The sequence below is a fragment of the Glycine soja genome, chromosome 14 (assembly GCF_004193775.1).
Source record: "Glycine soja cultivar W05 chromosome 14, ASM419377v2, whole genome shotgun sequence".
In the NCBI taxonomy this organism is placed as follows: domain Eukaryota; kingdom Viridiplantae; phylum Streptophyta; class Magnoliopsida; order Fabales; family Fabaceae; genus Glycine; species Glycine soja.
In genome coordinates, this window is record NC_041015.1 from 29,325,749 (window position 1) to 29,348,586 (window position 22,838).

General features: G+C 38.2%; 1 protein-coding gene across 3 annotated transcripts; it reads right to left on the minus strand.

The window, feature by feature from the left end:
• Positions 1 to 1,036: 1,036 nt before the first annotated feature.
• LOC114384970 lies at positions 1,037 to 22,838 on the minus strand. 3 transcript variants are annotated; one of them, XM_028344841.1, is made up of 14 exons: positions 22,473 to 22,838; positions 22,287 to 22,374; positions 21,175 to 21,277; positions 19,931 to 20,015; positions 19,185 to 19,271; positions 18,207 to 18,589; positions 16,862 to 16,943; positions 16,596 to 16,772; positions 16,439 to 16,492; positions 13,857 to 13,946; positions 13,699 to 13,767; positions 3,546 to 3,592; positions 2,439 to 3,152; positions 1,037 to 1,462 (listed from the first exon to the last, which is right to left on the minus strand). In XM_028344841.1, the coding sequence occupies exons 1-14, from the start codon at positions 22,605 to 22,607 to the stop codon at positions 1,084 to 1,086; spliced, it is 2,493 nt and encodes an 830-aa protein (XP_028200642.1). In that variant the 5' UTR covers positions 22,608 to 22,838; the 3' UTR covers positions 1,037 to 1,083. The 3 variants fall into 3 exon arrangements, with proteins under 3 accessions (XP_028200642.1, XP_028200644.1, XP_028200643.1); XM_028344843.1 differs by lacking the exons at positions 22,287 to 22,374; positions 22,473 to 22,838 and adding an exon at positions 20,626 to 21,027 and having other exon boundaries at positions 21,175 to 21,279; XM_028344842.1 differs by lacking the exons at positions 22,287 to 22,374; positions 22,473 to 22,838 and adding an exon at positions 20,626 to 21,032 and having other exon boundaries at positions 21,175 to 21,279.

A 22,838-nucleotide genomic window follows, 5' to 3' on the forward strand; every position in this document is an offset into this window, starting at 1 on the left:
AACAATACTTAGAGTACAAGTAGTGACTTCCACTAGGCATTTATTTTTCACTAAGCCTTTACTCCCAACTAACCATCACAATGACTCATTAAGTCCCATTAACCATCATAATGACTGAGAAAGCTCAAAAACACTAAAAACTAACCTAGGAAAGACGAAAATACATTTGAACTTATACCCCCAAAATTAAGAACAAAAATTACATGAAAATAAGCAAATAGGTTTGATTAAGCATTCAACCCAAAAACTAAATAATCCATCCAAACAAACTCCAGCCCACAGATATGTCTTGAATATTTTGTGTTGGACTAATTTTATCCTCTTAAGTTTACTGAAATAATCTTCAAATGATAAATGAGACAATTCTTGGATTGAACTTTGATTTAGGTAAACCCTCTTTAGCTTCTACCTCCATGATTAAACTTTGAAAAGTCTTTTTACTTCTTTTTATCTTCTATTTTTGTTAATAAGTCTTCCATCCATTGAAAATGCCGTGAACACTTGATTTCTTGGGTTATGGGATAAAATAGCCCCCAAAGTGAGGTAGGTCTGCATAAATATTTGCGATGTACCTTTTAAAAGTGTGATTATGATTTTTTTGTCTCAAGTCAAGATTCAAACAGTATCTGGCTGGTGGTTACCAAAGGGTTCATAGCACATGATCAAGAGGAGTTTGCATGGCAAACTAAAAGATCACTCTTTTAATCCTCTGGATAACATTGAGAATATGCTGCATGAGCTACATTTGTTTTCTAATATCTACACACTAATAATGATGAACCTTTAAAATATTTTCAATGAAACCAACGGTTCTATACAAGTAATCACCCCCCCCCCCCCCCCCCTTATCATGCAGGGGATTAAATTAACAATTAGTGTATTCGGATTATCTAATTTTTGGGAAAATAATTGCATTTTTTTATTTTGCAACTTCCCAAGAGCTTTTGAAGAAAATATGATTGTTGATCATAACCAATCAGATTCCAAACAACCAGATTAAACTGAAATATGCATTTGAGATAAAAGCATGACAACCTCTCAACCAAAATAAACTACTTATATAAAAATAATTATTAAATATTCTTATACAGGAGTAGGAGAAAGTAGAAAGTCTGGTTGTTTTCTCCGTAGCAGTATCCCACAAAAAGGACAGAATGGTTTTGAGGATACAGCTTGAGTGAAAGATTTAGAGGAAGAGTCTGAATCTAGATGAAATGAAGACATTCTAAAAAGTGGTTCTGGTGCCAATCTAAACCCTGACCTATGGCAACAAACACAATACCATAGGGGAGTAGTGGGGCAAACCTGCATACTAACAACACATCTCAATAACCTGTGATTCTTAACATCACCACTAGTAGAATTTTCACCTTGGCAAAAACCAAATTCAGGGGATTCAAATGGAACAGATGCTGAACAAAAACTACATGTCTCCACTGCTGAACATCTACTGCTCAGAAACCTGCACAAACACAATACTGTAAGCACATTTGAAGCTCTGAACCAAATCCACAAAATAGTATGACTATTTTACGAGATTGGTAACAAGTTTATGGTTGTAAGTGGGGAAAATTATGTAAACACTACACAGTTTTGTACTGGTGTAGGAAATTATTTATGAACAAGAACTTACTAGTTAACATTAAGGATAAGATGTGCACAAAAAACAAAAGGAAAAGTTTAAAAAAATACTATATGAATAATTAACCTCTCAAATTAATAACTATGTTAATAAATGGTTAGTTGGTTACTCATAATTTAACATCAAAACCCAGCAGCGTTACCACTTCTGATTTGAATTTTTTATCAAGAATTCTTTTTGCAATTTTTGTCCCAAATTTATTATGGGCCCCTTCCCCAAAATTTTGCTTCAATAATTACTACAAAATTCTTATTTTGTTATGAGCACAAAGAGCAAATAATTTTTAATTCAGGCAAACTAACTGAAACCAAAAGAAAGGAATGGGAATGAGCTGCAATGGACTACTCTTATTGGTGAGTAATATGAATCTAGAAAGGATACCATTTGGTTTCGGTATCGTGTTAATATTCCACCAAGCTATTCTACAATTTTGAGAATTACTTTCTTTCAAGTTTTATGGTAGGTGGATTCCATAGTACAACTAGATTGTGTATCTCCACCTTTTGGATGAAAATACTAATCTATGTTACTCAGTTTGACATCTCGTCATCCTCAATTCCAGGACAAAAAAAGTTCGTGTGCATAAACAAAGCTATGAAAAATAAATTATGCAGTATAACATAGGAAAAAGAAACAATACTAATGTATGTTACTCAGATTTACATCTGGTTATCCTCAATTCCAGGACAAAAAAAGTTCATGTGCATAAGCAAAGCTATGAAAAATAAATTAATTATACTGTAAGACATATAGGAAAAAGAAACAATATCTAAAATATCTAAAATCTAAAAAGTACCTTTTCTCATGCTTAACTTCTGATGCAATGGCTTTTAACTGGTCATGTATATGTTCCTGATCTAAAGCAATCCATTGTTCCATCTGTGCTAGTCCAACAGGATACCAACAACCAGATTTGGAATTTGTTTCTGGATTGGACATGCTAGTTCGGAAAGCAGAAAAACTAAAACCCACAAGCCTTTCACGGAGCTCTCTTTCACTGCTTAGAAGAACTTTTGTCCACTTAGTAATTTGTTTTTCCATGGCAGGACATACCTCTTCCAGCTTTTGAAAGTTTTTGTGTATTCCAGTTATTTGATCAGCATCCAGCTCTGCTAACATTACTCGTCTACAGATTATATTGAGCAAGTGTAGTAGTCGAGAAGGAATGTCAGACAAGCTTGAAGAGAAGAATGATAAAACTTTTTCAGGATAAAGGTCCATATCTAATTGTAGAAAAGATGATGAGATCCACTTAATAAGTAAATGTTCTGCATATTTTAAATTGTTATCCTTGAATGTTGATAATGCTGCAATTATATCCCAAAGAACCAGAGGCTTATCATGACATTGATATTGGTTTAAAGACCATATGATATTGGTTCCCCAATAAGTTAATTCTTTCTCCACATAACTGGAATTTCCTTCAATGTAACATGAAAAGGGAGATTTCAGCTGAACATCCACTTGTAGCCCACCAATCCAAAAGTATTCAATAGCTGCCCTCAGAATCCTGTCCAAAGTTCAAGAAGAATGTCAAATTTTCACATTTGTAATATTTCTTTCAAGAAACCTATATTTAGTAAAAGACAATGGGTACAAAAGAAAATTAGCTTAATAGTATAAACATTAAGTTACAAATGTTCCTTGTTTCAACTTCCAAGGTCAAATGGCAGCACAATCATTGTAACAAATATTCAAGATTTCTATCCATTGGCATCCTTTTCCTACTTTGGACTGAGTGACTTGAGTTGCAATTTTGTATAATTATACTTTCAATTGGTGCCAAATTATAATTAACTAGGAAAAACATGCATTTATCTGAGCCCCCATCTCACTCTGTCTCGCCACATACTCAACCAGAAAAGAAGGCAAGAAAATGATAACTTGAGAATCATGTTTATACCTTCCTTCATACATTCGATTCAGTTTCTCAACATCAAGACAATGAACCTGCAATAACAAGCAATAATAATCAGAAATTAGATAATATATGGTCAAAGCAAAAGCAAGGACAAGAATTTCATGTGAATATACGTAACTAACAGCCAGCAAAGCACTGATTAAACCGAGCAAAATAAATAAATAAATAAAGATATTAAAACTGAAAATGAAATTGCCAATGGCAACATATTTGTTTCTCCTGCACCACTTCTTGTTATTTAGTCAATTATTGTCAAAATCGTGTTACTTAGTGTGTATTTTAGAAAAGTTTATATTTTATCCCTGATTGTATTTTTATTCTCTATCACAGCTATATATGACTATTAATACTAGGATTATGTATTTAGAATAAATCCCATAATTATAGGGATTTGTCTCCCTAGAATTAGTTTCCATATTTCCTAAAATAGCTAGCAGACTCATGTACATATAGGTCCAATGACCTCATAATTCTGATGAGAAAAATAAAATATTATTCCTTCTAAATTTGAGATGGTATCAGAGCTCCTGATCCTTAGGAGCCTCTGACCGTGCATGAAACCCTAAGTCGCAGCCCTCATTGCTGCGCAACCTTGAAACCTATCGCAGCCTTCATTGCTGCCATCATTACAAATCGCAGCCTTCATTGCTGCCTTCATTACTCATCGCAGCCTTCATTGCTGTTAACCAGAAGAAAAACAGATTTTCCAATATGGAGAAAAAAACACGAGGAAGTCTGGTGTACCTACTGCAACAAGCCACGCCACACAAGGGAGAAGTGCTGGAAATTACATGGAAAACCCCCCAAGTTGAGAATGGGGGCAGAAAGGAGGTCCAAAAAAAGGGGGAGGACAAGGGCAAGCACACACTGCTAATGTTGGACATAGCAAAGAGGTTGTTCAGCTAAATCATGAAGAGATAGAAAGGATAAGATCCTTCCTTAGTAAATTGGAGAAGCCCACAGGTACATGCTCTTTAACATATTTTGGTAAGTTTCCATTTTCTTATGGACTTAATGCTTCAGATACACCATTTACCCACTACTGGATATTGGATTCTGGAGCCACAGACCACATGACCCCTCTACCCATATACTTCTCCACATATTCTCCATGTCCTAGCAACAAGAAAATTTCCACAGCAGATGGAACTCTTATAACTGCAGCAGGACAAGGGAGGTCCAAATAAGCCCATCCATAACATTAAAAAATGTCCTTCATGTTCCTAAGCTGTCCACCAATCTGATTTCTATACAAAAACTCACAAAAGATCTCTCATGTAATGTTGTTTTTTATAGCAATTCTTGTATATTACAGGACAAGAACTCGGGGAGGATGATTGGACATGCTAGAGAATGGAATGGCCTGTATTACTTGGACAATCCGAATCTGCCACCAGACCTGGAAAATAGCAACTCTTTTTTCTCTGATTCAATAAAGACCAACAGGGAGAAGGTCTTCCTACATCATTGTCGTCTTGGACATCCTTCCTTTAGAGTCATAAAATCGTTATTCACTTCCCTTTTTAGCAAATTAGATGTGGAAAGTCTCCATTGTGAAGTGTGTGAGCTTGTTAAGCACAAGTGTGTACCTTTTCCAGTTAGTAATAATATGAGCACTTTTCCCTTTTATTTAATTCATACTGAAGTGTGGGGTCCCTCAACTCTCCAAAATGTTTCTGGTGCCTGTTGGTTCCTTACCTTTATAGATGATTGTACTCGTGTCACATGGGTTTTCTTACTAAAACAAAAATCCGATGTCAGCTCTGTGGTTCAGCATTTTTTCTCCATGGTAAAAAATCAGTTTGGTGTTAGCATTAAGAGGATTAGATCCGATAATGCCAAAGATTACTTTAATCATGGGCTTATTTTCTTTTGTCAAAAGGAAGGTATCATTCATGAGTCATCATGTGTCAAAACACCTCAACAAAATGGGATTGCTGAGAGGAAAAATGGACACTTACTAGACCAAACTCAAGCTCTTCTTTTTCAAAATCATGTCCCTAAAAAATTTTGGGGGGAAGCCCTCCTTACTGCCACCTACCTAATCAATAGGTTACCCTCAAAAATCTTAGAATCAAAAAATCCCATGCAAGTCCTATCCTCATTCTACCCACACTTGAACCCTACAAATAAACTCCAACCTAGAATGGAAGGTACAAGTTACTATCTTGGAATGAGAAAGAGTGAGAGAGAGAGAGCGAGAGAGAGAGTGTATGAGAGACAGAGAGAGATTGAGAGAGAGAATGAGAGACAGAGAGACAAAGCCACTGGGCGTGAGAGAAACTTTGAGAGAGACACAGCAAGGGATTACGAGTGGATAACAGTGAGGAACCGAAAGAGAGAGAGACAGCGTGGATGGAAGCACCTGAGCGAGGGCCTCGGCCAACGTCACGGCGGTTGGCGGCAACGAAGGGTTGATGAGCAACGTAGCCACTATCAAGTAAACTGGCGTGACAAATCTGATGTCACGACATTTTACTTCACTCGATTCCCGGAGGAAGCATCGGAGAAGCAGCTGTGGTTCCACTTCAAGCAGTTGGGGGACGTGCGGGAGGTTTTCATCCCTAGACAACGAAACAAACAAGGAAGAAGATACGGTTTCGTCAGATTTAAAGGAATCTCCAACGTGAGTCACATGGAAAGAAAATTAGACAACATGATTGTCGGGGGTCTCAAGCTGCACGTGAATATCCCAAAGTATGGGAGAGGAAGGAAAGAAAAGGATCTAACTGGGGCCAACCATAAGGGGTATAAGGAGGGTGATATCCTGCGGAGCAACATGGCAGCAGAGCAAAACATGAAGAGATCATACGCAGAGGTTGTCACTTCATATGAAGAGAACAAGGAACGAAAAAGCTGTACCCCCCCCCCCCCTTGACGATGACACGTGGGAGAACACATTCTTCTATTACTCTCGAGATTTCGGAGGAGATGAAGAATAGATACGCACATACCTGGGTAGGAAGACCGAAGAAACCGCAGGTATTTGAACGAGTTGATGAAGATCTCTCGTGGAACCTTGGTGCAGAAGTATCGTCGAAATACCTAGGAGATAACTGGGTTCTCCTTATCGAGCTCTCTGACACAAAGGCCCATGACCTGATTACTGAAGAATCCAACCACGGCACAACTGTGTTCTACGAATTGAAGAAATGGAACCCGAAGCTCAAACCAGCCACCAGACTGATTTGGGTGCAATGCTGGGGTATCCCCTTAGTGGCATGGAGTATTGATCATATACGCAAAATAGTCGCGGAAGTGGGCGATTTGATCGAGGTTGATGATAACTTTGAAGACATGCAAAGGCTTGACAGAGCTCGGGTTTTGGTCAGAACTCCATGGTTGCCGATAGTTGAGCACACCATCACGGCTAATATAGGAGGGGATGATTACACGATTTCAATCGTGGAGGAGAACTGCAACGAGGGGGTAGCTTGTGCAAGGCACCGTCGAAGTGTATGGGGGTCATCGGAGGAAATCCTCTCCGTCGGTGACGATACCGACACCGTGCAGTCATGGCCGACGGACAGTTCACCGCCTCTTACCACCTTCGAAATGCACGGCGACAACCCAGTCCGGCAAAGATTGGTAAAATCCAACGGTCAAAGGGATAGCCCTTTGGATATTACCCGCAGTGGAGAGGATCAAGGACTGGGTAAAGCTATTAGCCATTCCGAAGCTGAAAATGGAAACGAGACAAGCCTTGAAGAAGGCAACCTAGGTGTAAAGCAGCAGAAAAAATCATGGTTTTGGAAAGTCAGCCCGCAGGAGTACAATGCCTGGTTTCGCAAAAAGGGGAAGATTGCCTTCAACGGCTTCTGCCCATCACAGAGGAAGATCAAATAGGGGTGCCTTATACCGTGGACCAAGGTCTCGTGGGGGAGACTTTTCAAAATTTCAGCAACGGGTCTGTGGACGAGTTGCTTAATAAGTCACGTGACATGGTGGACTTAGTTGGGCCTAATCCTAATATGGGCCTTCACAGATCTATAACCCCTTTGAACCAGGGATTTATTCAGCAGGAAAAACCTGCAAGCACCTTGCAGGTATACTCAAGAAAAAAGGGGTTGTCTAAGAAATGGGCCCAAGTCAGGGGGAAGCAGATTAACCCAAAGACTCTGGATTTTGCTGAAAATTCCAGTAACCACAATCACAATGCTGCCTCGTGTTTTCCGAATGAAGTCCTGGAGTCTCCAAAACAGCATAATCCTCACCAAAGCTCTTCCCCTGCAACCTGTCCCAATAAGAATGAAATGGAGGATAAGGATGATGATTATCGGGACTTAGCAAAGGAACTGGGAGTCTTTTTTGCAGATGCTAATAGTAGTGGTGCAGAGTTGAAGACTGATATGGGCAACATTGAAAGTCCTCCTCAAACAGTTGCTGTGCTGGGATATGAAGATAATGCCTCATGAATATTTTGTCATATAATTCTAGAGGGCTGGGAAGTGGTGTCAAATGGTCAGCTATCCGTAAATTGACCATGGCTAACAACATAGATGTTCTTTGTATTCAAGAAACAAAAAAGGATTCTGTTGATGCTTATCTTTGTCAGTACCTGTGGGGTGATAGCAGTGCTTCTTGGGAATGTCTTCCTTCCTCTAACACTGCTGGTGGTCTTTTGTGCATTTGGAATAATGGATCTTTTGCGGTTGATAGGCGGGTGCTGGGGAGAGGTTTCATAATGTTGGAAGGCATGTGGTTAAAGGAGGACAAGAGGGTCACTATTATTAATGTATACGCCCCCTGTGATCTTCAAAGGAAGAGAGAGCAGTGGAATGATTTGCTGCAGCTGAGATCATCCCATCAAGCAGGCCTTTGGTGTGTCTTGGGAGACTTCAATTCCATAAGGCATCGAGAGGAGAGGTTCAGTTCATCTCAGACAAGGGATGCTACTCTTGGCATGTCTGATTTTAACTCATGGATCTCAGATATGGAGCTTGAGGAGGTTAGGTCTGTTGGGAGGAGATTCACATGGTGTAGACCTAATGGCAGTGTTATGAGCAAATTGGACAGATTCTTACTCTTTGATGAGTGGCTGTCCCAATGGCCGGATTCTACTCAATTCGTGTTGGAAAGGGATTTCTCTGACCATTGTCCTATCCTTTTGAAGGCTAGAACCATTGATTGGGGGCCTAAACCGCTCAGAATTATGGACTGGTGGCTAAAGGATAAAGGGTTCCAGGATTTGGTGAATCTTGAATGGGGTAATTATCACCCTCCAGGATGGGGGGGCTTAGCCCTGAAACAGAAAATCAAATTCATTAAGCAGAAAATCAGGCAGTGGAGTATTTCTCAGGGTCATATCAATTCTAGGAAAATCCTTGATTTGAAGGAGCTCAATGCTTTGGAGGATGGATTCACTAACAGAATCTTATCTCAAGATGAAGTCAACCTCAGAAAATCTCTCCAGGAACAACTTTGGAATGCAGCCTTTGCAGTTGAATCTATGCTAAGACAAAAAGCTAGAGTGAAGTGGTTAAAAGAAGGGGACAGCAACTCCAATTATTTCCACAGATTGATTAATTACAGAAGGAGTCAAAATGCTATTCAAGGGCTTCTCATAAATGGAGTTTGGGTGCAGGATCCTAGAAGTGTGAAATCTGCAGCTGTTCATTACTTTAACAGCAGATTTGCTGAGGAGAACATTAGGAGGCCAACTCTAGATGGGGTGCAATTTCCTTCTCTTCCTCAAAGAGAAAAGGAAAGTCTTGTAGCTAGATTTTCAGCAGAGGAGATCAAATCAGCTGTGTGGGACTGCGGTGGGGACAAAAGCCCTGGTCCGGATGGGCTAAATTTCAACTTCATTAAGCTTTTTTGGGAGACTTTGAAACCTGACCTTATAAGGTTCATGGATGAGTTTTATTTTAATGCCTCCTTTCCAAAAGGCAGCAATGCCTCGTTTATAGCTCTCATCCCAAAGATCAAAGACCCTCAATCCCTTGATGACTATAGGCCCATATCTCTCATTGGTTGTACTTATAAAATTGTGGCCAAAATTCTGGCTAAAAGGCTGGCCCTTGTGCTGCCTCATCTTATTGATGAAAGGCAAACAGCGTTTATGAAGGGGAGGCACATTCTCCATGGTGTATTGATTGCCAATGAAGTCATAGCTGAGGCCAAATTAAAGAAAAAACCTTGCATGGTCTTCAAAGTGGATTTTGAAAAAGCTTACGACTCGGTTTCTTGGGGTTTTTTAGATTATATGCTGTTGAGGCTGGGCTTTTGTGAAAAATGGAGGAAATGGATTAATGTTTGTTTATCTTCTGCATCTATTTCCATTTTAATTAATGGAAGTCCTTCTCAGGAATTTGTTCCTAGGAGAGGCTTAAGGCAAGGTGATCCTCTTGCACCTTTGTTATTTAATATAGTAGTGGAAGGCCTTACTGGATTGATGAGATCTGCAGTAGAAAAAAATCTCTTCAGCAGCTACCAAGTGGGAAAGAAAAAAGAGGAAGTTAATATTCTTCAATATGCTGATGACACCTTGTTCTTTGGGGCTGCCACTAATGATAATGTTAAAATTCTAAAGTGTATCCTGAAAAGCTTTGAATTGGTCTCTGGTCTTAAGATAAACTACAATAAGAGCAAATTTGGGTGTTTGGGCAAATCGGAGGACTGGTGTAGGGAGGCAGCATTTTCTCTCAATTGTAGTCAAATGGATATTCCATTCTCTTACCTTGGAATTCCTGTAGGGGTGAGCTCTAAAAGTAGGTTTGTGTGGCAGCCCATTATTAGCAAATTCGAGGCTAAACTTACAAAATGGAAGCAAAGAAATCTATCAATGGGGGGTAGAATAACCCTCATTAATTCAGTCTTAACAAGCCTTACCCATTTATTTGCTATCCTTCTTCAAGATTCCTAAGCTTGTGGTGCAAAAGATTACATCTATACAAAGGAATTTTTTATGGGGCAGCCTCCAAGACTCCACCAAGATTCCCTGGGTGAGGTGGGACATAGTCTGCCTACCTAAGAGTAAAGGTGGGTTAGGGATCAAAGATTTGATTAAATTCAATGAGGCTTTGCTTGCTAAATGGGGGTGGGAGTTGGAAAATAATCAGAATCAGTTGTGGGCCAGAATTCTATTGTCTAGATATGGTGGTTGGAGGGATTTGATTTCTGATAGGAACTGCAGTTTAGACTCTCCTTGGTGGAAAGACCTCAAGGTTATCTTCAAGCAGCAGCAGAGCAACACAATTTGCAATCACCTGAAGTGGAAGCTGGGATCGGGAGATAAAATTAGTTTTTGGAAGGATAAGTGGCTACATCATAATCTGACCCTTCAACAGAAATACCCCACTTTGTATCATATCAGTGGACAACAATCCTCTACTATCAATTCAATGGGGACTCTGGTAGCAGAGAGGTGGGAATGGAAATTAAATTGGAGGAGGAATCTTTTCGACCATGAAATCCAAATGGCAGCAGATTTCCTGGCAGAGCTTGATAGTGTTCTAATTATCCAGACCAGTGGGGATTCTCTAACTTGGAAACCTGACCCTAACGGTGTCTATTCTACAAAGTCAGCATATAGACTGTTGCAGCAGCATGACAGGGAGGTTCCTGATGACAGTGCAGCGAAGATAGTTTGGTCTTTACATATCCCTCCTCGAGCAAAGGCATTTTCATGGAGACTTTTCAAAAATAGGATACCTACCAGGGCTAATTTGAGAAGAAGACAGGTGGACCTGCCATCATATACCTGCCCTTTATGTGATTCTGAAGAGGAAACTACCAGTCATGTTATGTTCAACTGTTCAAAAACTAGGATCCTTTGATGGGAGGCCATGAGCTGGGTCAATAGGGTGGGTCCTTTCCCTATAGATCCAAAGAATCATTTCTTGCAGTTCTCACACTGGAATTTGCAAAGAAGCACAGATAAAAGATGGGAAGCTCTTTGGATAGCTCTGCCTATGACCATTTGGAAGCATAGAAACAGTATGGTCTTCAACAACCAGCTCTTTTCTCCCGAAAAAGTCATGGACGAGGCTCTATTCCATACCTGGTCGTGGTTAAGATGTATGGAGAAGGACTTTAATGTCCACTTCAACCAATGGTCATCTAATTTGAGGGAGGGATTTTCTAGGGGGGGTTGACATATTCTGTCATTGTATTATCCCTTTATTGGGCAGTGACTCCCACTGCCTATGATATATGTTGTACTTTTTAGTACATCTAGTGCTGAACCATATTTATAATATTAAGTATTTTTGCTGTGCAAAAAAAAAACTCCAACCTAGAATATTTGGGTGTGTATCCTTTGTACATGTTCATAGTAATGAAAGGGGAAAACTAGATCCTAGGGCTGTCAAGTGTGTATTCTTAGGGTACTCAATCACACAAAAGGGATACAAATGCTTTCACCCTCCATCAAGAAGATTTTATGTGTCAAGGGATGTCACATTCAACGAACAAGAAAGCTACTTCAAGCAACCTCATCTTTAGGGGGAGAATGTAATAGAGGAAGATGAGCCTCTAATGCTTCCGAATATGACATTTGGACCTGAAATTGGGGATGACAAAAGGGAGCAGCAAGAGTTAAGTCAATGCCTTGCCACAGAATTTGAGATTAAGACATTAGGGAGACTTAAATATTTTTTGGGAATTGAAGTAGCTCATTCTAAAAGGAATCTTCATATCTCAACAAAAATACATCATTGACTTGCTTAAAGAAACAGGTAAAACAGCTTGCAGACCAGCAAGTACTCCAATTGATCCAAACATCAAGTTAGGAAGTGCAGAGGAGGATATTGCCGTGGACAAGGAAATGTATCAGAGACTTGTGGGCAGACTTATTTACTTATCCCATACTAGGCCAGACATTGCTTTTGTTGTAAGCTTAATTAGTCAATTTATGCACCAACCAAAGGAAGCACATTTACAAGCTGCCCTTAGAATTGTTCAATATTTAAAAGGGACTCCAGGAAAAGGGATTTTGTTCAAACGAAACAAGATTGTAAGTCTTGAAGCATATACGGATGTAGATTATGCTGGGTCAGTTGTGGATAGGAGATCAACTACTGGATACTGCACTTTCCTTGGTTGAAACTTGGTGACTTGGAAGAGCAAAAAACAAAGTGTAGTAGCTAGATCAAGTGCTGAAGTAGAATTACGAGCAATGGCCCAAGGAATATGTGAACTTCTATGGCTGACGATTATATTGGAAGACTTAAAGATAAGGTGGGATGAACCTATGAGGTTATATTGTGACAATAAATCTGCAATTAGTATAGCCCACAATCTAGTGCAACATGATAGAACCAAACATATTGAGGTGGACATTTTATCAAAGAAAAGCTAGACAATGGCTTGATTTGCACTCCATATGTGTCCACTCAAAATCAACTTGCAGATATACTCACCAAGGGGCTGAACTGTATCAACTTTGAAAGAATTATATCCAAGCTGGGAATGGAGAACATTTATTCACCAGCTTGAGGGGGAGTGTCAAAATCGTGTTACTTAGTGTGTATTTTAGGAAAGTTTATATTTTATCCCTGATTGTATTTTTATTCTCTATCACAGCTGTATATGGCTATTAATACTAGGATTATGTATTTAGAATAAATCCCATAATTATAAGGATTTGTCTCCCTAGAATTAGTTTCCATATATCCTAAAATAGCCAGCAGACTCATGTACATATAGGTCCAATGACCTCATAATTCTGATGAGAAAAATAAAATATTATTCCTTCTAAATTTGAGAATTATCAATCAACCCATTCAACATAATGCTTCTTTGAAAAAACTTAAACATAGTTAGCAGGTTGGAACTTAAGATTAACATAAATTGTAGGCCCTCTCTTAAGTAGGGTTAAAGAATCAATGGTGAACTACAAAGTCACCTATTAGCTACAAAGAATAAAGGAATAAATAATAAGTTACTACTGACAAACTTTGTGAATTTATCCCTTTCTTTAGTTTCCTAGATATATGTGGCATTCTTTTTTTTTTCACTCAGCGAAAATAATATTGTATTATATGTTAATCAGTACAAGTTGTACATATGTGGCATTCTAATACACAATATCTGGGTATTTAAGAACCACATCATTTTGATGCATTAAAATATATGAATAGTTCAAGGATTGATATACAAATGCAAAAGCTAAAATGGAAAGAAAATATCATACAGTAGCAATGACAAGATTTCCAGGGGACACTGCGACACCAAAACATGAATCAAATGCCTCTCTTGAAATCTGCAAGAAAAAAAAAATGATATAGTAGGAAAAAAACAAAGATCATACTGAAAAGGAGATAGAAACTAAAAAGGATAGTAACAACATACGCAGATTGAACTGTCATGAGGCATATCAGAAACGAGAGTTACTTCATCAAGACGATTCTCATGCAAAATCCAGCTCCTCACTAAATTATCCTATCAACATTTAAACAGCAATTCATCCATCATAAATACATCTAATCAATGCACATCAAAAGCACCAATAAAAATTAAAAGATATCTTGGCAACCATACAAGAAAAATGAAAGAGGGACATGCAACATCTTGCTGAATGTATTATTGTATTTTAGACTGTAAAAAGTTTAATGCATAATCTAATTATCTATTCTTGCTTTAAAACTCTCCAGTTAAGTTAAACATAAAACTAGTCATTCTTGATGACAACTTTTTGCTTCATTATGAAAACTAACCAGTTGAAACCATGAAATGAGTTGAGAGTTTCAAATTCTAGAACAGTAAGCATGTATACCGTATGGCATTATATATTAGGTCATTCCCATCATGATGCCTTATGGGGAACTCTCAAAACTTGTAACATGACAATACCTAATAAAACTTCGAATGATTGTTGTTCTTCATATTGTTTTGGTAAGGCACACCGCCCTCCACTGCTTCAACTACTGTTTATAGTGCTCCTCTTGAACTAGTCTTTACTGATTTTATGGGGAGCACCACTGGGTCACTAGTGGCTACTATTATTTTCTCACATGCAAATTTATCTTTTGAAAACACAAATCTGACACATTCCAACTAATTCCTTAGTTTAAATCTACAGTTGAATTGTAGTTTAACACTAAACTCGGGCCATTCAAACAGATTGGGGTGGGGAGTTTTGTCCCATTCCGTTCAGTTTTGGAAATTGTACAGACTCAATTGTCCCTACACTCATCTTCAAAATGAGTCAGTAAAAAGGAAACACATAATTATAGTAGAAACAGCTATCCTACTCCGGGCTCATGCTAAGCTTCCCTTGCAGTTTCGGTACCATGCCTTTCTCAATTCTCACTGCAATTTTATTAACAGACTGCCCTCTTCTGCACTTCAATCACAATCCCCATATTTCAAACTTTATAATCAATATCCTAATTACACATTCTTAAAGGTGTTTTGGCTTCACTTGATTTCCATTTCTCAGACTTGGACCTTATAATCCAAATAAAATGTCCTTCAGATCAAATGGATGTGTCTTCCTAGGTTACTCCATCTTCATAAGGGACAAGTGTGTGGATTCTCAAAACTATTTCCTTGGGATTGAGGTTCAGCATCTCCGCGATGGCTCCCTCCTTCTATCCCAATCCAAGTATATCCAAGACTTACTAGTGGAAGCCAAGATGACAGGCAAAAGGCATCTTTACCCCTATGGTGGGCAACAACAAACTGTCCTGTTTTGGGTCCAGTTATGTTGGAAGACCCAACTTTATACAGGTCCCTAGTGGGGACACTACAGTATGCCACTATTACTAGACTAGAAATTAGCTTTGCAGTGAACAAAGCAGGTCAGTTTTTGTCCCAGATATTGGACAAACACTCAAAAGCAGTGAAGAGAATACTGAGACAATGGAACAGTTAACAATGGTCCACTAATTCAAATTATTCCTGCTCAACAGCCACCTCTTATTGCATTCTGTGATGAAAACTAGGCCTCATATATAGATGAATGATAAGATGTCCACTTTAGGTGCTTGTATATATCTTGACCCCAATTTAATTTTGTGGTGGCCCAGGAAACAGAATTTAGTGGCCCAGTCCAGCACTGAGGCTGAGTACTGAAGCTGAAATCCTATGGATTCAATCTCTTCTGAGTTTTTTCAGACTCCAAAGATCTACTGTGACAACCTTAGTACAGTCTCTCGCACAATCTTGTTCGTCACTCCAGGACAAAGCATACAAAATTGGGCACTTTTTATGTGCAGAAAGGTACTAAATAAAAGCATGTTAGTGTACCATGATCCATCTCCAGACTAATAAGCAAATATTCTTACTACTAAAGCTCTAACTCCTTTGCCATTTGTTGTCCCTTCACGAGAAACAAATAGTGTTTGACAAGCTTGCACTTGTTCACCCAACCTGACTTTGGGGGGGCAATTATGGAGTATATCTTACATGATGTCGAAGAGTTTTGTGTAGCTCATGTTATGCATAATGCCAGTCGTAAAGCTGTTTTAGTTAACCACAGTTAGTTATATAAGGTTCTAACTTCTAAGGTTCTGGAATTTGTTGTAACAGACTTCAGACACTTACAAATCTGACAAATGTCTCTGTAGCTATATGTGGAACTTATGTAGTCAGATACCTTAGGAATCAGTTCAGAAATACAAAATCACAAATTAAGTAACTTTCCAAATTCTCTCCAAAAAATTTCTGTATTTCTACCACCCCTTTCCTTTTATCTTTCTAATTTCTAATCAGCAAGGACCCAGCTGGAATCCATAATCAAGACAATTAACAAATCAAGTTTAAACACAGGTAGAAAATAAAAAAGAAGATACAAATGGTGAGGAAACTTGGTAAGGACTATGCAACATATTTATGTCCACATAACTATGATTTTCTTTTTTGCCATGTAGTTAAATTCAATCATACTTTGATAGGAAAATGGTCAAATCACCTAAGGAAAAGATTATAACCTGGCTACAGCTGTACAAAAATCTTCCACCGAATGCCCAGGTCAAACCTGTAACCTTGAGAAATTTAAAAAAATGCAGAAATCAGCATAGGAATATGGCCTTTTTTTCCAACTATCACCCAAAAAAATAAAAATAAAAAGAGGGAAAAAAAACTTACAACCAAATCATGTGCATTATATGAGCCAAGCTTATCAAATTCCCCAGAAGATATGTCACATAGCCATATTTCAAATGAACCAGAAACTTTGCCCGTGGCTAAAAGCATCTTGGAAGGGTATTGAACATGTGTGGTTACTGAAAGTACAGAAACTGGGACAGCATTGACAGTTATAACCTATTTTGGAATGAAAGTTGCATAAAGGAATTATTCACAATAAAGAGTGAGAAATGAAAAGTGATGCTGAAAATACACATAGCAAGTACCTCCTTCAATAATGAGAAGGAAGTTTGATCCACTTTTGATGATTTCAGCAATTTGTCATTGTCAGCCAACCAAATCTTCACACTGCAAAGAACATACATGATACATTCAGCTAAACTAAGATATTAGGCACAAAATGTAATACACCACAAAAAGTCAATCCAATTAGGAGTATGAGGGAAATGCACTGTCATTTGCCAATGTGAGATTCTTGAATGAATGATATCAAGGTCAAAAGTTTGAAAGTGGATTTTTCTAGGGATTAGTCTACAACATCTGATCTTCTAAGCATACATAGGGTAAACCATGAGTGATTTAGTTGATTAATCAAACATCATATAATCTTTCTCTGCCCTTACGTAATAAAAGACAAGTTTAGCTTCTTCCTTTAAGAAGCATTAAAATCAAGGCATGAATATCTATTTTCGTGAGACAACTAAGAGATTTAGAATGCTTGAACAGTTATAATGGATGAATGGCAAGAATGAAAGACATATTTTCAGTTTCAAGTTAACGAGACAAGTTTCAAAGCATTCAATATATGTAGGATATAAATGTTAACATTCATGTGTCCCAAGAACAGGTTATTGAACACTAATATCAAAAAGACCAGAAATAGTTGGAATTAACATATTATCATATCAATTTTTGAAAGTACCTTTTCCTGTCAAGTAATATCAATATTGCTAATATCAAAGTGATTATTATATAGATAAGGAGAAACCAGATGAATTTTGATTAGATTGCCGGAAATGGAGCATTTAATGATTATTACTTTCCAAGTAGCTCAGCTATTGTGTTTATCTGAGTACATAATGCTTGATTGTGGTTGGATTTGCACACCATATGTACCTTCACGAGGTCAACTTGCAGAAATTCTTACCAAAGGATTGCAATTCAGACTTTGAAATAATTATATGCAAGCTGGGAATGGAAAACAACTATTCTCCAGCTTGAGGGGGAGTGTTGGAAATAAGAGCATTTTTTATTATTACTTTTTAAAGTAGCTTAGTAATTGTGTTAAGCTGAGTTCATTGTATCTTAGGAAGTAGTTCTCTTGAAAATAGTAGTTATTCATTATTCCTATTATAAATAGATCACTTGACTGAGTGGTAAATGAGCTAAAGCAAATTCAGAATATAAAATCTTTATTTCTCTCTTCTCACATAGATAAAAAAAATTGGGTATCATTGAGTGCATTCCAATCCTTACTACAATGATGCAGATAAAGCACCAATAAAAAATCGGGCACAAGATCCATGTGTAAATCAGTAGCTTAACAAGATAAAACAATAAAAACAGATTGACCACAGATATAACACATTTGCAGAAGTATACTTAACTCACCTCCCATCAGAGCTTCCGGAAGCTAATAAAATTTGAGGATTCGAAGAATCAAAAGCAAACAACAGCCAACTTATAGTTGTAACCCATGAATTGTGTGCCTGAAGAAGACCAACAAACTTCACAGTAGTTGGGACTTCTCTGTCCTCAATGGTATAACAATCTGTTGGGTGAAATCTCCATAAAGAAATTTTACCAGACTTCCCGCCAACAGCAAGCAGACTAACAGAATCACAAACTGGATACAATTCAGATGCTAAACGCAGCAAGGGAGACCATGAAACAACAAGTGAACATAGCATTGCACTACGCGAAGCATATTGATCAGCACTTAACAATGTCCCATTTTCTTCATACATAGAATCTGTTTGATCTGATGAATTTTTCTGAAGGAACAATACAATATTAGTCACCTAACAATCAAATAAACACAAATCATAGGGATGTTTTAGATGGCTCTTTAATGAATTTTTTCCAGTAGAACTTAACACCTGATTTGCATGAAAAAATGTTGTAAAGATAACTAAGGTTAGGGGCTAGAGCAAGCATTTTCATGCTCACAATTTGATGGCAATAAAAGTCCGTCATTAGAATCTCCGGATCCAGTAAATGCCATTGCACAAACATTGAAACAGCGATAAAACTTAATTGCCTATAAGGGAGAAACAAAATTTATGCACAAATATAATATACAAATGCTTGTATATATGCACATTAAACTAGGTACATAAATAATATAAGTAATATAAAACTAGTTCATGCACACTTCACATGTGTCCCTTAAAACAGTCTTTCACATGCTATAAGCTTATCTTGGCTTTTCTACTGGCAGCTAATGGATGATGTCAGACGTTGATAAATAAGGAATAAAGAGGAAACAGATCACAAGCATGACCTGTCTTGCTAACTAATTCACCCGAAGGATATTTACAAAAAGAAAACCAATAAAAGCCAAGAACATGGATGAATAAGATAACTTACATCAGATACATCCAATGAAGCAAACCTTGTACCTCGAAACTCAGTACATTGAAAATAGTCATACAAACTTTTAGTTATGTCCACCACCTGAACAGAATACGAAGAATGGCATATTTACTTACAACAATGTACACATAGTATTAAAAATATTCATTTCTTTATATTGCACAAATCCATACATGGGAAATAGAATGAAGCCCAAATACATAATACAACATAGGAATGATACGACACAAATACAGAATATCATAAATTCTTAAAAATTAAAGATACAATACAGCATAAATACATCAACATTAATTTTTTTTTAAAAATGACATAATTTAAATAAATTCACAATATTTGTAAAGAAATATTGATCATTTCTCATTAATACATGATTTTACCAGTGAATGATGAAAACAATTTACACAAAAACCAGTTATATGCTTACATATTTTTTCCATGCCCATATCAGAAAATATTGCCTCCCCATAAACATGTCACAACTATTACATACTTTCCCCAGCACATGTCAAAAGTGTCACAATAAGCCGCATTGGTCCTATTCCAATGAAATGTTGGCTCTATATAATTGTCATCTATGTACTATAGATTTAATATATAGAGGAAAATATAGAGCCATATGTAGTTTTAGTCCTATCCAAATTATCATAGTTGAATCCAATAGTTTACAGTTTCAAAATCAAGTTTGTTGATGGCATCAATCACAACTCTGCAGTGTTAACCACTTCCACCACACATACCTCAATCCATTCAGCACAGTAATCACAAAAAGGTGGACGATAAATCTTCACATGTCCTTCAGAGTTGCAAACAGCTATCAAGCACCTGTAGCAAATTAAATCTTTAAATCCATAAAAAAAAAAAAAAACATTTTTCATGAATGGACAAACTGTGATGCTGCTAGAAGTAAACTATGACAGCAGGTAGTCCTTATCTGCAAAATCAGAGATTCAAAACCTAGAATCACCATTTCAAAGATAGTCTTACCTAGCCACAACACAACCCCTACTCCAGAATTACAAGAGCAATTCAATAAGTACCAAAAAGACTATGACTCTATCGTTGCCTTCTAGTTCTAGGAGGTACATAGAGTCTTACTACCAATGTTGTTAATGGCGAATGGCGGTTCATGACGGAAAGCCAAAAATCCGCCATAAAAATATGGCAGATTGCGTAGCGGAAAATGACAGATGTCATGGCGAACAAAAAAAAATACATATATATATAATTAAAAATTATCAAGTACCAACACCAAATAAACTCATTCAAATTGAAAAAACAATGGATTGCATTCAAATAAACTAAAAAAGTGGTGTCAAACAGAAAACAAAATAAAAAATGGGTGTCAAATAGAAAAGTGAAAAAAAGCTGCAGACATCAAAAATGAGTGTCAAACAGCAAACAAAAGAACAAAAAACAAAAAAAGAAAACACACCACTCTGTCGTCCACGTTCGTTTGTCTTCGCCATCGTGCTTCCGTGCGTCGTGCTGCCGTTCGCGCTGCCGTTCGTCACCGCCATTCGTGGTGCTGCTGGTCGCTGCTTCGCGGGGTCGTGCTGCTGCCGGTCGTCGCTGCTGGTGGCTGCTGCAGGGTCGTGCTGCTGTTCTGTTTCTGCTGCGGGGTCGTGCTGCTGCGCTTTTGAAATATATTACCAGGTAGGGTTGGGTCGGGTCAGCCCAACACCTACCACGAAAAAAAACAAAAAAGGCCGCTATTCCGCCTTTCCCGCTATTCCGCCATGGCGCCGCCATTTGCAACCCGCAACGCCACCGCTATTCGGTGGCGTTTTTTCAAAAATCCGCCACGCTTTTCCGCCATGGCCGCCATTTGATAACACTTTACTACAACAAAATGGTGGAAGAAAAAACACATGAAATGGTGATTCTGGGTTCCGAATATCTGATTTTGCAGATTAGGACTGCCTAGTGTAATAGTTTACTTCGAGAAGCCATGCCCTGAATTTAGGAAAACTAAAATTTATACCCTGAATTTGCAGCCATGCCAAGCGGAGACCATGATATTGATCGGGCAACAGGCTTATCATCCCGATACAAAGCCGTCGGCAGGAGGCATCCAGAGAGTAAATCTGTGCACATCTCAATTCCAACACATAAAAGTCATGTTAACACTACATGAAATTTTTAACTATAAGCACAAGATTCATAATAATAATGTCACATGATCTTAGAATTTGGGTTTGGACCCAACTCAACCCCAAAAGTTAACTCATAAAATGAGGGTGGCTCCCCACTTATATGTACTATTTTGGCATATAATCAGTCAACGTGGAATGTCCAACAAACACCCCTCACACGGAAGGTTGGGCATCTCAAGCATGAAGTTTGTAGGACTAAGTATCTATAGATGATCAATAATGGGTGGCACAACAGGCCCAATAACAACCACTAGAATATGCTTTCATACCATTTTATAATTTAAACTTGGACCTAAGTCAACCTCAAAACCTAGTTCATGAGGTGAGGGTTGAAGTTAAACCCACTTATATACATTATTTAGAGTCATATCACTAGTTAATGTGGGATTTTCAACACAAAGCTCAAACTGAGAACTAGACATCTCAAACAACCTGTAGGGTTTTGATACCATCTTAGAATTTGATCTTAGACCCAACTCAACCTCAAAAACTAGCTCATGAAGTGAAGGGTACCTCCACTTATAAGTTGCCCAAGAAATATACAAGTTGCATCCCAAGAACTAAGGTACGTGATGTGGGACTTCCTAAAAAACCCCTCATCCCAGCCAAACCAGGCAAGCCTACTAGAATAGCCAAGAACCAAGATGGGTTATAGGCTCTAATACCATGTTAAATTTCAGCTTAAAATCAATTGGCACTAAGTGAAGTTGTCCAACACATATATAAGTTGCACCCCAAGAATCGAGACTGACGATGTGAGACTTCCTAACAGGTGTCCAACACGTAACAAACACAGCACACAAATACACTCCTACTATAGATAGGACGCATAAAATAGCTCATAGAAATCACTAATGCCCTTAGCAGCCATAGTAAAAGACTCATGACTACTATTAACAAGTAATCTTCAAAACTTACAAGGTTGCAGTAATGGCAGTACCTTTTCTTTCTACAAACCCTATGGGAAGAGGCTCACTCGGGGAGACTTTAATCACGCCTCGCGGCGCACCAATAGGCAAGTCCGGTCTCTGAAAAAGAAGAAAGAAAAACCAAATAAACAAACTTATCTAACAAAAAAAAAAGTGAATAGCACTTTTAAATTGGTGTGAAGGCATGGATTTGGTACCAGAATGGTAACGAGGTGACCGGAAGCAACGGCAATGAGGTTGTCGTCAGACCAAGCAATGGCGTTGGGAAAAGACGGTGAGCCCAAAAGCAACGCAGGTTGTAACGGACAGGGACAGGGACCGGGACGCGCCATTCTGTGTGTTTTTTTAGACAAAGTGAAGGTGAATGACTGAGGGTGGTGGACAGAGCACAACGGAAAGGGCGATGGACAAAGCGCGACGGCGAGGGTGGTGGACACAGCGCGACGGCAACAGAGGGCGACGACGGCAAGGGTCTACTCAAGGAGAAAGCAACGGGAATGAGGGACTGACTATGGCTGGAATGGTTTTATTTTAGGAAAATTTTAATTTTCGACGGATATATT